At 43.3% G+C, this 15,757-nt stretch overlaps 1 protein-coding gene across 4 annotated transcripts in view; it reads left to right on the plus strand.

The window, feature by feature from the left end:
- The window catches only part of diaph1 (diaphanous related formin 1), a 114,149-nt gene that overhangs the window by 40,514 nt on the left and 57,878 nt on the right, over positions 1-15,757 (plus strand). For 3 of the 4 annotated variants that reach the window (XR_012595608.1, XR_012595610.1, XM_074648843.1), the window contains 5 exons: positions 149-264; positions 3,958-4,022; positions 5,834-6,013; positions 10,435-10,977; positions 13,365-13,479. Coding sequence is in view for 1 of the 4 variants with exons in the window: in XM_074648843.1 (XP_074504944.1) it covers positions 149-264; positions 3,958-4,022; positions 5,834-6,013; positions 10,435-10,977; positions 13,365-13,479 (1,019 nt within the window). In the remaining 3 variants the exon portion in view is untranslated. Of the gene's footprint in view, positions 1-148; positions 265-3,957; positions 4,023-5,833; positions 6,014-10,434; positions 10,978-13,364; positions 13,486-15,757 lie in introns of all 4 variants that reach the window. The other variant, XR_012595609.1, reaches the window with a different exon arrangement.

Below are 15,757 nucleotides of genomic sequence, written 5' to 3' on the forward strand. Positions count from 1 at the left end.
TTCTCCAGCACCACATATTAACTCTCCTTCTCCATCGTTACCCTCCTTCCATCTTTCTCATCTTATCTTCCCCCTGTCTCTCTCCACTTCTTTCGCTCCGTCTCCTAATCCATCTCTCTGTAAATCTGTCACTGCCTCCTTCCTGCAGGCCTCAGTACTACAAGTTGATCGACGAGTGTATCGCTCAGATCGTGCTTCACAGGAATGGAGCGGACCCTGACTTCAAGTGCCGTAATCTCAGCCTCAACATTGAAGGCTTGATAGGTGAGTTTTTAGACCAGAACACACATGATCAAGTTTTTCCTTAGTGTACATGAGGCCTTCTTGCCCATCGACCCTTCAAATTTAGAGCTATATTTTTGCATTTTCACAGTCATTAAAGACCAAATCAACATCAAATTCACATAGACCAGAAAAATCAAACATTGTGGCACAGTGCTGTGCAGGTTGAAACTTTCAACCATATTTCACTTCTGGCCTACCCCACTCTAATCACTGACACATTTGCTGTGTCACTGTTAATGCCATTATACCTGCCCTTTGTAATTTCACCTCAATTTGGACATAATGCAATAATGTATAATCCAATTTGTAACCATGGTTGACAAATCTGCAGTGACCCAGGAACACCACAGGGTGGAGCCAGAGAGGGAGTGTGTATTAGTGTGGGCTGTGTTGTGCTACAGGTTTTATAGTCATACTGTAGGTCGGTGGTATAAAATGAACTTTATCTAGAGGATAAAGGCTTTATCTCAAATTTAGCAATCCCAGAATCTGATTTCACAATATAGTAGGTGACATTTCTTTGTCCTCCTCCAATGTTTGATCCCTGACACACAATGATAGATGGGTTAGATGGTAACCCTCAGGCGCTGGTGTTGAATGTATTAATATAATAACATGGGTCTGCAAGCATCCCCTATGTTTAAAGGATAGCTTCACAATTTTTCAAGTCAGGTGCCCATATAAACATTGAAACTGGTTTTGCTTGCTGTGATCGTTCCTCTTTTCCATACCGGCCATTAAAAGATCCTTTCCTAAAGCGCTTCCAGTGGGAGTGATGAGGAACTAAATCTACAGTCCTTGTTCTGTGCAAAAATAATAATAATAATAATAGGGTCAATAGGTTAATCGATTAAAATATTTAATCAGGATTAATTGCATGATTGTCCGTAGTTAATCGTGATTATTCACAAATTAATCACACAATTTTATATCTGTTTAAAATGTACCCTAAAGGAAGATTTGTCAGGTATTTAATACTTTAATACCAACATGGGAGTGGGCAAATATGCTAGTTTATGCAAATGTAAAACAAACAGCTGTCAGTGTGCTGACTTGCTCCAAACTGCATGTGATTATCATAAAGTGGGCATGTCTGTAAAGGGGAGACTCGTGGGTACCCATAGAACCCATTTTCATTCACATATCTTGAGGTCAGAGGTCAAGGGACCCCAGTTCTTCCTCGCCAAAATTTAGCGTAAATTTGGAGCATTATTTATTTAGCCTCCTTCGCGACAAGCTCGTATGACATGGTTGCTACCAATGGATTCCTTAGGTTTTCTAGTTTCATATGATGCCAGTAATCTTCACTCTAGCTTTAAAACTGAGCCCGCTACAATCTAAAAATCTAAAGTTGCTTTAATGCATCTAAGAAATGAATAGCATTAAAAGTAATTTGCGTTAACATGTTATTATCGCCTAAACTTTGACAGCCCTACATAATAATAATCTTTATTCTCCACAAATGTGGAACTTTTCCTTCGGCTTCACGGACAAAGTCCCAGTGTGAATTGTGTTTACGAATTTAGTAAAATTATTGCAATTGGTATGAAAGACTTGTTGTAAAAGTTCTTGGTAGCTGCGGCGGATCTATAGTGTCTTCCCCAGGGCAGTTTTATAAATTCTTTAAAACGGGGATGAACAAGACCAGCATATCCCAAAGTTTATCTGAAGCTAATATGAGCCTTCAGCAGTTTGAGTTAATCAAATCAAGTTGAGTACCTTCCAAAGTTACTGTCTGTTCAGTACAAAGTCCTCTATTTGTGTTAATGTGCCTCCACTGCAGCTCAGCAAGAAAACAGTGTTGGGGGAAACAGAAAAAGGGAATTCTAAAAAATTTTTTGAGGATACTCAATTCATTTGATTAACTCAGACTGCTGAAGTCTCATATTGGCATCAGATAAACTTTGGAATACATTTGTGAGCACATCGAGGACTGTAGAGTTTTCCCATTGGAAGCGCATTAGGAAAGGATCTTTTACTGGCCAGTATGAAAAAGAGGAACGATAACAGCAAGCTAAAACTGTTTTGACTTGCATATGGGAACCTGAGTATAGTTTTAAGACAGACTTGAAAGGTTCGTCTAAGTGCCCTGAGCGAGACACAGAATTCTTACCAGCTAGAGGGGTAACACAGACATTTCTAGGTGGATCAAAGAAGTATCATAATGGCCACTGATCCTTGTCATTTCCTGTCACTCTATTATAGGAATTGCTGAATTTATGGAACAAAGTGGTGCATACTGGTATACGTGCATGTGGACTTGAGTGACAGCACTAAATGTTGACTAGGAAACACCTGCTAACTAAACCAGAGCATAATGGAGGTGTAGGCCATGTCTCAAGAGTTCAATACTCCTTTATGGCAGGTCTCCGTTGCTCACCGCAGGAGGCTCTAATTGCACTGCTTCTAAATGCGTCCTGACACACACACACAGGCTGGCTGGCCTCCTTTAAGGCTGCCAGAGTTATTATCGGTGGAAAGCAGCCCAATTCTGCCCTGCATGCATTATTTAGTGTTTTTCTTTGAACTCTGAAATTCAGCACAGTTTCTTCCTCTACATTCTGGCTCCCTTAGTGCTCTCCATTCGAAGTGTGTCCCATTTAGCCTAGCCACCATGACAGAAGTAACACCACCCCCCCTCCCCCTCCTCCATTACACAACCAATAACCATGTAAACTCATACACAAATGCACACTCGGAGATTGTATGTGGGTTGGCATATTATTCTGAAGTTCTTTCATCTGGGAAAATCTTCCCTTTCACAAATAGATTTCTCATTTTGCTCTGCCTTGCTCACTAGCTTATCTAGATATAAGGAATCGTATATAGTTCCAACTCCTTTTTTCTACCAGCCATATATTCGATGCAACTGAAGGCTCAAACTTTATCTCTTCACAATATGTAGAATTCGCTTTCTACAAGTTTCTACAAGTTTATACAAGTTTATACAAGTTCTTCATTTTCTATTTTAGCTTTACGCAGCTCTTCTATCTCTGCCATCTCTGCGTTTGATCCCTCTCCTGGGCATCATGATTAGCCGTCTTTGATCCAGTGACTTTGTGGCATTCATCTTCATGCTAATTAGTTCTTTTACTGCACATGCTCGGTAAGCCCTTGGGCACTGAACCACCTGTAGGCCCTGCAATTATTCTGTAAAAGTACCCTGTTGGTCAGCCTGTGTCCTTCTCAACTTGTCTGATAATGGATTTCTTCCAGACTGTTATGTGGTCTTTCTTTTTTCGAATACAAGAATTTGATATAAATTGCTGTGAGATGTATTTTGCATAAGGGGAAATTAGTGTGCTTCCACCACTCTCACAGTCAGACAAAGGTGTATGTATTGGAGGCTTAAAAGGTAATGATGTGGAGAAGCAGCGTGCAACAGATGGCATCCTGTTGTAATGAGATGCCTCCACAATCTTCTCACGGATCTTGACTTTGAGTAGTGCGATAAGGGAAAAATAGGGAGACAGATAGGATGCTTGCTCTGTGTGTACGCATCTGTTTGTGAATGTATGTGGGCGCACAGCGTGTGCCAGACTGAAGGGTGCGATGTCTTCACGGCCAGACGTGTGCGCAGGTGCGTTGTCTGAAACCCTTATCTTATACACCACCTATTCTTTTTTTTCCTCTTTTCTCTTTTCTTTTCTTCTGCCCTCTGTTTGTCCACAGACAACATGGTGGATCAGACCAAGGTGGAAACCAGCGAGGCCAAGGCAACTGAGCTGGAGAAGAAGGTGACAAATTCACTCACATAACAATGCCACATATACACAGACGTATTTACATGTCATCCCAGAAGCTATTACAATAATTTAGACACAAAAGAAAGTCATACATTCCCCCTCACGCACACATACACATTGGGATCGTAATTAAATTCTGCGCGACCTGTGTTTGTCTGACACGGGATGACAAATGAGAGAAAGGAAGGAACAGAGGGTGACTACGAGAATGAGCATACACATGTCTGACAGACAAATGCTCTTACAGGCTATATGCAGCACACACACACATCCACACTAGGGGCTAAATGCCTTGATTGCGGTGTGCTGCTGCCCTGATGTTTCTGTCCCTTTTGACAGGATAATTGCAAAGAGGGAGCTGAAACTAGCCTTCATTCAGGCACGCATAAAGACACACACTCACATGGGATCATATCCACTGAACACGCGCACATCCACACATGAACACACTTGGATTCATTTTTCGTTGACCACACGCACACACACACACACACACACACACACACACACACACACACACACACACACACACACACACACACACACACACACACACCATAGTGCTAGTCGTCTATGATGGGGTAATTGCAGGCAGTCTCTCTGGCAGGAATTAGGGATGAGGCTGTCAGGATGCTGACAGCGAGAGTAACGGATCTGCTGTCGGCAAATTAAACAGCCGTGTGTGTTCATGTATTTTAAATACTCTTATCCTGTTTGTCAAGTGTCCTAGAAGGAAAATCCTTGAAAATTTATGAAAGTGAGAAAATTAAAATTGGGGGTAAAATGTTTCTCTCTTTTTTTTTTTTTTAATGGATGTGAAGGCTTTAAAAATAAAATGGAAGTGAGAAGTGAGCTCATACAAGTGCACTGAAGCATCCTAACTCAATAATTGACTCTAATTTGCAGTGTAAATTATACAATGAAACTGAAAGCACTAGACTGCAGGAAATGGATTCTACAGGTCTTTGAGATACGGAAACTGCTGCAGCTTCAGGAGGGAGGCTAAAAGCTTGTGCATGCAAACACACTCTGCTCCCATATTTCACTGGAGTACCCTGTTGTTTTGGTAGCTTCAGGGTTGATATTTATGTGGTGTATTTAAATTGTTTTACTGTTCTTAAAACATCCTTTAAATGAAACTGTTTATAAAATGATATAGCCATTGAGCACTTCCCACTCAACCGTAATCCTGTAGTTGTGCCCCCTCTGAATTGCAACAACACCGTGTCCATTCTTTGTTCATTTTACACAGCATTATACAATAATAACGCAAATTTGTTTTAACGCAACTTGCAATTTTTAAGCTGTAGCGGGCTCAGTTTTAAAGCTACAGTGAAGATGCTGGCATCATACTAGCTTGTCGTGAAGGAGATTAAATAACGCTCCAAATTTACGCTGAATTTTAGCGAGGAAAAAGTTGCATGGTCATTTTCAAAGGGGTCCCTTGACCTCTGACCTCAAGATATGTGAATGAAAATGGGTTCTATGGGTACCCAAGAGTCTCCTCTTTACAGAAATGCCCACTTGGATGTGGCTGTCACTGATTGCATAACTGCATAAGAAAAAGTTCCATACGATTAGCTGAATATTCAGTACACAAACATATTAGGAACACCATTTTCACAAAAAGGGACAGTATCTGTGCAGTCCTGGTGCCAGTGGGATCTTCTGTTAGTGCCTGTCTGAGAAAACATTGTTTACTGCCCTCTTGACCTCTACAAAAAAATGTGTTAGTCAATAAAAAGTCTACCTAACACTTTTAGGATACTGTAACTGAGTCTGTCCCTCTCTATGACCCTTAGCTGGATGCAGAGTTGACAGCACGCCACGAGTTGCAGGTGGAGCTGAAGAAACTGGAGGGCGACTATGAGCAGAAGCTGCAGGACTTGAGCCAAGAGAAGGAACAGCTGGCCACTTCTAAGCAGGACCGAGAAAAGGAGAACCAGGGACTACAACAACAGCTCAGCACTATGCAACAGCAGGTACACCCAAGCACATGCACCCACCCACCTGTCCATGTGGGGCTCAATGCCTTTTTAATTCAAATAACTCAAAGTCTAAATAGAAGCTGAGCTGTTTGCATTTTAGTGTGATATTTTTTACTGTGGAGTAAAATGTGATTCAATAAGCTAAAACTTCTCTCAGTAAGGTTTTGATGTGGGAATTAACCTTAAAGGGATAGATTGGGTGTTTTGAAGTAGAGTATGAGGTATTTATCCATAGTCAATGTATTACCTAGTGTAGATGACGGTCGATATGCCCTGAATTTGGAGAATCAGACAGGAGTGCATGGGAGCAAAGCAATATATTACTGTGGACGGGGTCGTCAGCAAAAAGTATTTTAGCCACCTAAAAGAAAAGCCCACCTTAAAAAAAATCAATATCACTTTAAGTGTACGCTATATTTTAATATTTTCACCGCTTTACCTTGCCGTCAGACAGCCCTTTCCTACAGGGAACTGAAGCTGTATATCCATCTATGCTCTCTTCAAAGCCACCAGACTCTATTGACAAAAACAGTCATTTTACCTCGCAGAACACGGGAGTTGCTGGGCTACCGCTGCACCGATCAGTTAGTTTGTTTGTTTGACTTTAGTGATTCCAAAATAACCCTTTTAAAACCCCAAAGTCACACAATAACACAAACAAACTAACCGATCGAGGCAGTGGTAGACCAACAACTCCCGTGTTCTGCGAGTTAAATTTACTGTTTTTTTCAAAGGAGTCTGCTGGATTTGAAGAGAGCCTAAAATACAACGGCTTCAGTTCCAAGTTGGAAAGGGCTGTCGGATGGCAAGGTAAAGTGGTGAAAATATTCTAAATATAGCGTTCTCAGTCAAATATTTTGAGGCTTAGATAAATACAATATTGCAGAAGTCGAAGCACCAAAAAGTTGTCCAACATCTATGCACACCCACACAAACACAGAAGCCCCCTGGCCTTAAATGGCCAACTGCTTGGAAAAAGTAAAAAAAAAAAAAAAAGTAAAAGGATATCGTGAGAAGCCAAATCCTTCAGAGATTAAGAAACTCAATAAAAACGTGGAAAGTGGTGGAATGGGAGTATAAAGAGTGACTAAAGGGAGAAGAAAGATGAAGAAAGTGAAAGGATGGAGATGGAACAAACAGAATTTTTTAAGGCCAAGATACACACGCATGGTGTTTTGTGTGTATGTGTGTGTATGTATGTGTGTGTGTGTGTACACTCATACAGTAGGGAGGCAAAGATGAGGATTGTTTAGCTGTCAGTGTCCTGCTGCCACACCAGCTGGACTCTGCCTCACAGTGACACCCAAACTCACAAACACACCAAGTGACCCAGAACAGTCTGCCTCTGTGCATGTGTGCTCATGACCACATGAAGATGTTGCTCTATGTGTGTGTGTCTGTCACTAAGAGAACTACACAGACTCCAAAATGAGCTTCATCCAAAGCGGCGGATGCCAGCAGAGTCATCGTCTCACCACGCGAAAGCCCAAACACGCATATGCACACACAGTTGTCCAACGCATGAACGGCATCACCAGCCAGGCATCAGACAAGCTTCTCATACTAAGATGGCTCACTTTTTCTGTGTTTGAGGCGCTGCCCATCGAAGATTTCTTCACATGTAGAGATCTCTCGCTCTCCCTCCGTGTGATGCGGTGCCCAACTCTTCATCTGCTGCCTCACTAAGAAAGCCTGCCTCGGAGGCCCTTTATGTCTGTTACTGTCTTCTTTTCAAAGTCCGAGGAAACGACACAAACAATTTGTTACGCCGCATACAGACACTCACACCGTTTACACACCTAAGAACACATACAGTACAAAGAAATTCTCATTACTTGTACGCTTTAAATCACATAAAGTACATCCCCATTCAAAGCCCAGTCCTCTCTCATAGGCCAGTATTAGCTGGCTGACTTTAATGACTTGGACAGTTTTCTCAAGAATTGGCACCTCGCTGATGTAAATACTGAGATTAGTCTTTCAGTGTTGACATAAAAAAAATGATTTCACCCTCACTTCTAATTTAGAAGTTTGTCCTCCTCTTTAAAACTTTTTTCTTTTGAATTCCTCTGTGGACTTAATTCCCCCCTGTTATGTTGCGCCTTGTCCTCCATTCTCTCCCCATCTCTCCCAAAACTCAATCCTGCCCAGGCTTTAATCCCTCTCTATATCGCTCTTTCCCCTCTTTTGTTCTACTTTTTTTCTCTCAAATCTAATCACTCTGTTGGCATGGCTATTCATTGGAAATGGTGGTGATTGCCAAAGCTATACAACATTAATGTCAATTCAATAAATAAACAATATACAGTCGGCCGATAGTCGAACCTCAGATCGAAGAGGAACAATGCGGATTCCGTCCTGGCCGTGGAACAACGGACCAGCTTTTCACTCTCGCAAGGATCCTGGAGGGGGCCTGGGAGTATGCCCATCCAGTCTACATGTGTTTTGTGGACTTGGAGAAGGCATATGACCGGGTCCCCCGGGAGATACTGTGGGGGGTGCTGCGGGAGTATGGGGTGAGGGGGGCACTTCTCAGGGCCATCCAATCCCTGTACGCCCAAAGCGAGAGCTGTGTTCGGATCCTCGGCAATAAGTCGGACTCGTTTCCGGTGGGGGTTGGCCTCCGCCAGGGCTGCGCTTTGTCACCAATCCTGTTCGTGATATTCATGGACAGGATATCGAGGCGTAGTTGGGTGGAGGAGGGTTTGCAGATCGGTGTGCTGAGGATCTCATCGCTGCTTTTTGCAGATGATGTGGTCCTGTTGGCATCATCGGTCTGCGACCTCCAGCACTCACTGGATCGGTTCGCAGCCGAGTGTGACGCAGTCGGGATGAGAATCAGCACCTCTAAATCTGAGGCCATGGTTCTCAGCAGGAAACCGGTGGTTTGCCTACTCCGGGTAGGGAATGAGTCCTTACCCCAAGTGAAGGAGTTTAAGTATCTCGGGGTCTTGTTCGCGAGTGAGGGGACGATGGAACGTGAGATTGGTCGGAGAATCGGAGCAGCAGGGGCGGTATTGCATTCGCTTTACCGCACCGTTGTGACGAAAAGAGAGCTGAGCCGGAAGGCAAAGCTCTCGATCTACCGTTCAATCTTCGTTCCTACTCTCACCTATGGTCATGAGGGTTGGGTCATGACCGAAAGAACGAGGTCGCGGGTGCAAGCGGCCGAAATGGGTTTCCTCAGGAGGGTGGCTGGCGTCTCCCTTAGAGATAGGGTAAGAAGCTCAGTCATCCGTGAGGGACTCGGAGTAGAGTCCTGGCTCCTTTGCGTCGAAAGGAGCCAGTTGAGGTGGTTCGGGCATCTAGCACGGATGCCTCCTGGGCGCCTCCCTTGGGAGGTGTTCCAGGCACGACCAGCTGGGAGGAGACCACGGGGAAGACCCAGGACTAGGTGGAGAGATTATATCTCTACTCTGGCCTGGGAACGCCTCGGGATCCCCCAGTCAGAGCTGGTTAATGTGGCCCGGGAAAGGGAAGTTTGGGGTCCCCTGCTGGAGCTGTTGCCCCCGCGACCCGATCCCGGATAAGCGGTTGAAGATGGATGGATGGATGGATGGATATACAGTCAACTTATGCCAATATGATAAATTACTGTATATGGTGTGAAGATTTACATTAGTATGTCCAGTAGTATTTTAATTAGGTCTGTCAATCAATTAAGATATTTAATCGCGTTTAATGGCATGATTGTCCATAGTTGATCCTGATTAATTGCAAATTAATCACACATTTTTATCTGTTCAAAATGTACCTTAAAGGGAGATTTGTCAAGTATTTAATACACTTATCAACATGGAAGTGGACAAATATGCTTGCTTTATGCAAATGTATGTATATATTTATTAATGGAAATAAATTCACAACACAAAACAATGACAAATATTGTCCAGAAACCCTCACAGGTACTGCATTTAGCATAAAAATATGCTCAAATCATAACATGGCAAACTCAAGCCCAACGGGCAACAACAGCTGTCAGTGTGCTGACTTGACTATGACTTGCCCCAAACTGCATGTGATTATCATAAAGTGGGCATGTCTGTAAAGGGGAGACTCGTGGGTACCCATAGAACCCATTTTCATTCACATATCTAGAGGTCAGAGGTCAAGGGACCCCTTGGCCATGCCAGTTTTTTCTTGCCAAAATTTGGTGCAAGTTTGGAATGTTATTTAGCCTCCTTTGCGCCACGGTAGTGGACATGGTTGCTACCAATGTATTCCTTAGGTAATCTTCACTCTAGCTTTAAAACTCAACCCACTACGACCTAAAAATTGCAAGTTGCGTTAATGTGTTAATGAAATTAGTGGCGTTAAAAATAATTTGTGTTTACACGTTATTATCAGGTTGACAGCCCTAATTTTCAATTCAATCAATATTTATGATAACATACTGTATCCTTTCTTCCCTGCAGAATGAAAAGCTGTCTAAAGATCTGAAAGAGGCCAAGACCAAAGTTGTCACGGTTACTGTTCCTGTGCCAACACCCGGTGTGCCCCCTCCACCACCTGCCCCTCCTCTCCCTGGCCAAAATGCAGGTATGCCCCCTCCACCTCCGGCCCCACCCCTACCAGGCCATGCAAGCATGTTTGGTCCCCCACCTACTTTACCGGGTCACGCCGGTATTCCTCCCCCACCTCCTTTACCAGGCATGGCCGGAATTCCACCACCGCCACCCCTCCCTGGCATGTCAGGAATTCCACCACCCCCGCCCCTCCCTGGCATGATGGGACCACCACCCCCTCCACCTTTACCTGGGATGGGACCTCCACCACCACCACCACTGCCTGGGTTTCCTGGTATGCCTCCTCCACCACCGGCCCCAGGCATGCCTCCACCTCCACCATTTGGCATGGGGGGCTGGGGTGCCCCCGCAGCACCCACACTGCCTTTTGGGCTCCAGCCTAAGAAGGAGTACAAGCCCGAGGTCCAGCTGAAGAGAGCCAACTGGAGCAAGGTCAGTCCTACGATAGATGGTTCAATACATTATCAATTTTCAAAGAGTGAAAATAAAATTGTCAGTTATTTAGTTACCTGGTGATGTAAAAATATTGTGGAAAAAAGAAATGTGCAATTTTCTTGCTTATTCAAATTTATGTTCTACGTTTTTTCATTTCTCTTATGTTTTAACTCGGGGGTTATCAAACTTTTTGGGGCCAGGGACCCCTTACAGGGGAGACAAATTTCCAAGGACCCCCTCTTAATCATAACACCGATTTAGTGTATGCTTACTTTTATTTGTATTCTTAGATGCCATTGGAACCATTCGTTTTTCTATTTCACCCTAAATACTTCAGACCTGTTTCATAGTGAGAAACAGAAATGCATTTCAATTGAATCATGTTAAGATAAGATGAGATAATCCTTTATTAGTCCCACAATGGGGAAATTTGCAATGTTATTGAATGTTAATACCACTGTGATATTATTCACATTGCATTTGGACTGAACTTGACAGCATTTATAACCTACATTTCAAGTAATGGATCTTAGTAGCAAGACTGGCATAGTCCTAATAAATCCAGATATTTGAATTTACCAGTCTAAAGCTGACTTTCAGTAAGGGCTTCAACTTAAAAATAATGAACTCATTGCTGTGTGTCACAATCATATCAGCGTGGGTGTGAATAATGGACATAATATGCTTGTTTTATTGGTGCAAATGGTCCCCATCTGTAGATATGCACTTTTTAATAATACGGCACAATTTTAAAATTTAGAGCAAATTATTTTGCGGCCCCCCTGACAGAGTGCCACAGATCTCTAGGGGTCCCTGGATCCCACTTTAAGAATCACTGATTTAACACTTTATATAACACCATGTAGATACTTGGCTTGAATACTTAGTTTGAATGCTTGATAGGCCATATATTCAGTCATTTTTGGTTGGTACTTCCTGCAACAGCATCTCGAGAAACTTCTCAACTTATTTTTTTTTTTATTTTTTTTTTTTCAATTAGAAGAAGTTGCATCTGCTTGTTATTGTGACAATCTGTCTTGATGCCAAAAATTACGCCAGTGTTGATGAGGCGGTTGTCAGCTAATATAACATATTGCATTTCAGCTCCTCATTATCACATGAGCATAATGCCCATGTAAAAACAGGGAGGGATTTTATTGTAAATCATTCTAATGTAATTTAAAGTTTGTATGTACTTTACTGTGTTAAGTTTTACAATAGTATTGGAAATAGCTCAGGGTGTTCTTTAGTGTGTGCAACAGTGTGAAAGAAATGTGAGATGGAGCTTTTAATGGTGAGATTCTGACCTAAAGTGACTTGAATGCATACGTGTATCTCATGACTATGTGCTTCATGTTCTTCTCCACCCTCTCATCTGTGATGGTTAAAACATCAAAACGGCCCTCTGTCTTTCTTTAGCCTAAAGCTACTGTTTAATGGCTTCAGCAGACTTCATCAGCATTTAGCTTCTCTCTCTCTCTCTCTCTCCCTCTCTCTCCCTCTCTCTCTCAGGCTGGTGAGAGTGTTTGACGAGGATGTCACAGAAATTGCTTTTTAATAAGCCTTCTTCTTTTAACTGCGCCACTGAAAGATAATTAAATTGCTGCTAGAAAGGACAGTATTCTTTTGTAATTTAAATTAACTTTTTTTTCTCCCTGGCTCGGTCTCATCCTCCTTTTTGCGTGCTCTCTTGCTTTTCTTTCTTGCTCCTTCAGCTCATCCCCATATCACATTTCCTTTCCCTACTCTCTGTCTTTTCCGTCCTACGCTGCCATCCCTGAGGCTTTGTCCATAATGAAAGGACTGATATCTGTAAATTTACTACCACTGCTTTCCCTCTACCTCTTTCTGTTTCACTTTCTCTCTTTTCTCTTTTCCTTTAATGAGAACACTCGGAAAGTGAAGGAAAACCATACAAAGTTAATTGTGACTTGTGACCAGAATAGAGAGCGGGAGAGCAACACCAAGACAAAGGGAGGGATACAGAAGAGAGTAAGGGTTGAAGAAAGCATTTGTGTGTGTGACGCTCCAGATGCTTTGTGGTAGAGACAGTGTGCGAAGATTAGAGAAAATAACTACCTGTTTCCTCCTCTTTCTTTCCTCTTTGTGCCTTCCTTCCTTCCTTCCTTCACCCTTCTCTACTCCCTCTACTATCATACCCCTGCCTCTTCCTTTTACAGCCCGGCTGTTTCTTTTGTTCTGCCGACTACTTTATCCGCTCATCTCATTGTTTGCCAGGTGCACAGATGACCATTTTGGGAAAATTGAGTCAATTTGATGATACGGTTATCTAACAGATACAATACATCTCTCTCTCCTTCATTTTTATCTCTCCCTCTCTCCCTCTTTCTCTCTCTGCACATGCTGGCGTTTCTCTCTCTTAGATCTCACCTGAGGACCTCTCTGAGAATAGTTTCTGGACCAAGGCAAAAGAGGACCAATTTGAAAACAATGAGCTCTTTGCCAAACTCACCCTGGCCTTCTCCTCACAGACAAAGAGTGAGTGTGTAGCTTGTGTGTTTTTACTACTTGCTGTTATCATGTTGTGTTTCACAGTAATGAGCAATGTCTTTCTCGCCTCTCCCACATCCCTCCCCTCTCTCCCCGGTTCCATGTCTATTTCAATCCTCCTCCTCTGCCTCCATCAGCCACTAAAGGTAAGAATATCACACACACACTTCCATTTAGTTCTTTTTTCACACATCCTCTCCAGCCTTCCTCACCCTTCTCCTCCTCTGCTTGGAGGACACGCTGCACATTTACATTATTCAGCAACACCGTGTCAAAACAGCATCTCACACAAGTTCATGAATAAACCACCCACAGATGTGTTTGTGTATGTGTTCATCTCCTCAACGTGCCCGTGACTTGTTGTGCGGAGACAGAGCGCCGGCCGGGTGAGATGAATTGGGACTTGGGGGACAGGAGGAGAGATGGACAAAGAGAGGAGGGTGGAGGGAGGGATAAGGAGAAGGTCACTGATGTCCTTTGACTAGCCACCTGCTGTCCTGGCACAAAGCGCTGACACACGGGCGTACGCTCGCACACGCACACCTGTCCACTCCTATCACCTTGTCCCAGTGTCACTGAGCCTTCTGCTCTAACTCCTCCATATTCATATCATATCCAGGACACCAGGAAATCACAGACAGACAGTGTGTGTGGGTGTGTATATAATTCTATCTGACCTTCAGATTCAGACACACACACACACTGACTCTTGCTCATGTCATATACATAAACAGAAGTGCGCATGCACACATGGCTGATGCTAGCTGTTGATGTCAGTTAAATGTCAGTGCTGGCAGCTGTCCCATCTGCATTCACCTGTATGGCGAGTCCTAACGTTCGCCTGTCACTCCTTGATTTGACCCCTCCACCCCCTTGGCCCGTGCACCCACTCCTCCACTTTTTATTGGCTGAGACAGCCGCCTGTTCCGGTTGATGTCTAATAACCTTTTCTGAGAGCTGACTATAAAGACACCGTGGCCTTTTCATAGCCCCACACCTGTCTGTATGTCTGCCTGTGTGGATGTACTGTATGTGTGTGAGAGAGAGAGAGAGACCAGGTCCATAATAGGTTTATTACTCTGTATGTGTGTGTTTCTTGAATCTGTTGAAGTTTGGTAGTTAGGAATAACACATTCTTCAAAACAGAATTGGGATTTTATTGAGCTGTTGTGTAAGCATCTTATGTTTTTGCGGGTGCGCATGTGTGGTTTAATCCACACTGTGTTGTGTATACAGGACATGTCTGTGTGTCTGTGCATGCATACATGTCCAATAAGCAACCAGCTCTGCTTGTGCAGATTGACCCTTCACCCCTTGTCCTTCCTTCTCTTGCTTAAACACACCGCTCAAGGCGTAATGCATTCCTCCTGACCTCCCTCTCCTTCTCCTAATCCCTCACCTCTGGAAGCCCAGCTTCACTCTTCCTCATCTTCCTGTTCCTCCTCCTCCTCTTGCGCCTCCCATTCCTCGTTACCCAGCAAACATAAAGGCAACACATCGAGCCACCGCTGACCCTTCCTGACCTTTCTTCTTCCTCTCCATCAGCTGCCCAGCAGCACTGCTTGGGTAGCACACACGCACACACCCACACAGAAAAAAGCCGTGCGGGGGGGGGGGTGGCAGCGTGCTCAGGGTCAGGGGTGTTGACCTCTGAGGCTCGTTGGAAGAGCAAAGAGCTGATGGTTGGAGACACGTCCTCTGGCTGCACATGGCTCTCATGGACACGATTTCACACTTTGACGCAAACACAAGTGTACATATATTTTATATTTAGCTGTTTATCTATGTAGTTATTTCCATTTTCAGTGTGTACAGTATATCTCTAGCTATGTATCTCAACCTGTTTTCTCTCAGACCAGTTCTTTTTCATGCTCCTATTTCCCTTCAGCTGTTTAGCATGTCCGAATTTAACTAAACAAATCCTGGACAAACTGCAGAGATGATAATTAAAACCTTTATTGTTATTAGTTTAAGTGATATTACTTTTGTTATGTTAAGATGGATTTTCCCTTAACAAGAGCAGATCGTGTGAAATCCTACTTCAGTAGGCATCCCCATAAGGCACTGAAGCTGTTATCAGACACCGAGCATCAATTTTTGATTTGTATATGTATGTGTAAAGAATCTATTAGCTTCTACAGCAAATCTATTATAGAGCATTTCCTAAAAGTTTCCTAAATTCTGTGGTGTTTGGTTGATTTCTTTGTTGTGTTTTTTTTAAATATAGTAATGCATCCGATCTATTAACTTCACATACACTCACAGA

Source organism: Sebastes fasciatus, chromosome 10, assembly GCF_043250625.1.
Source record: "Sebastes fasciatus isolate fSebFas1 chromosome 10, fSebFas1.pri, whole genome shotgun sequence".
NCBI lineage: Eukaryota > Metazoa > Chordata > Actinopteri > Perciformes > Sebastidae > Sebastes > Sebastes fasciatus.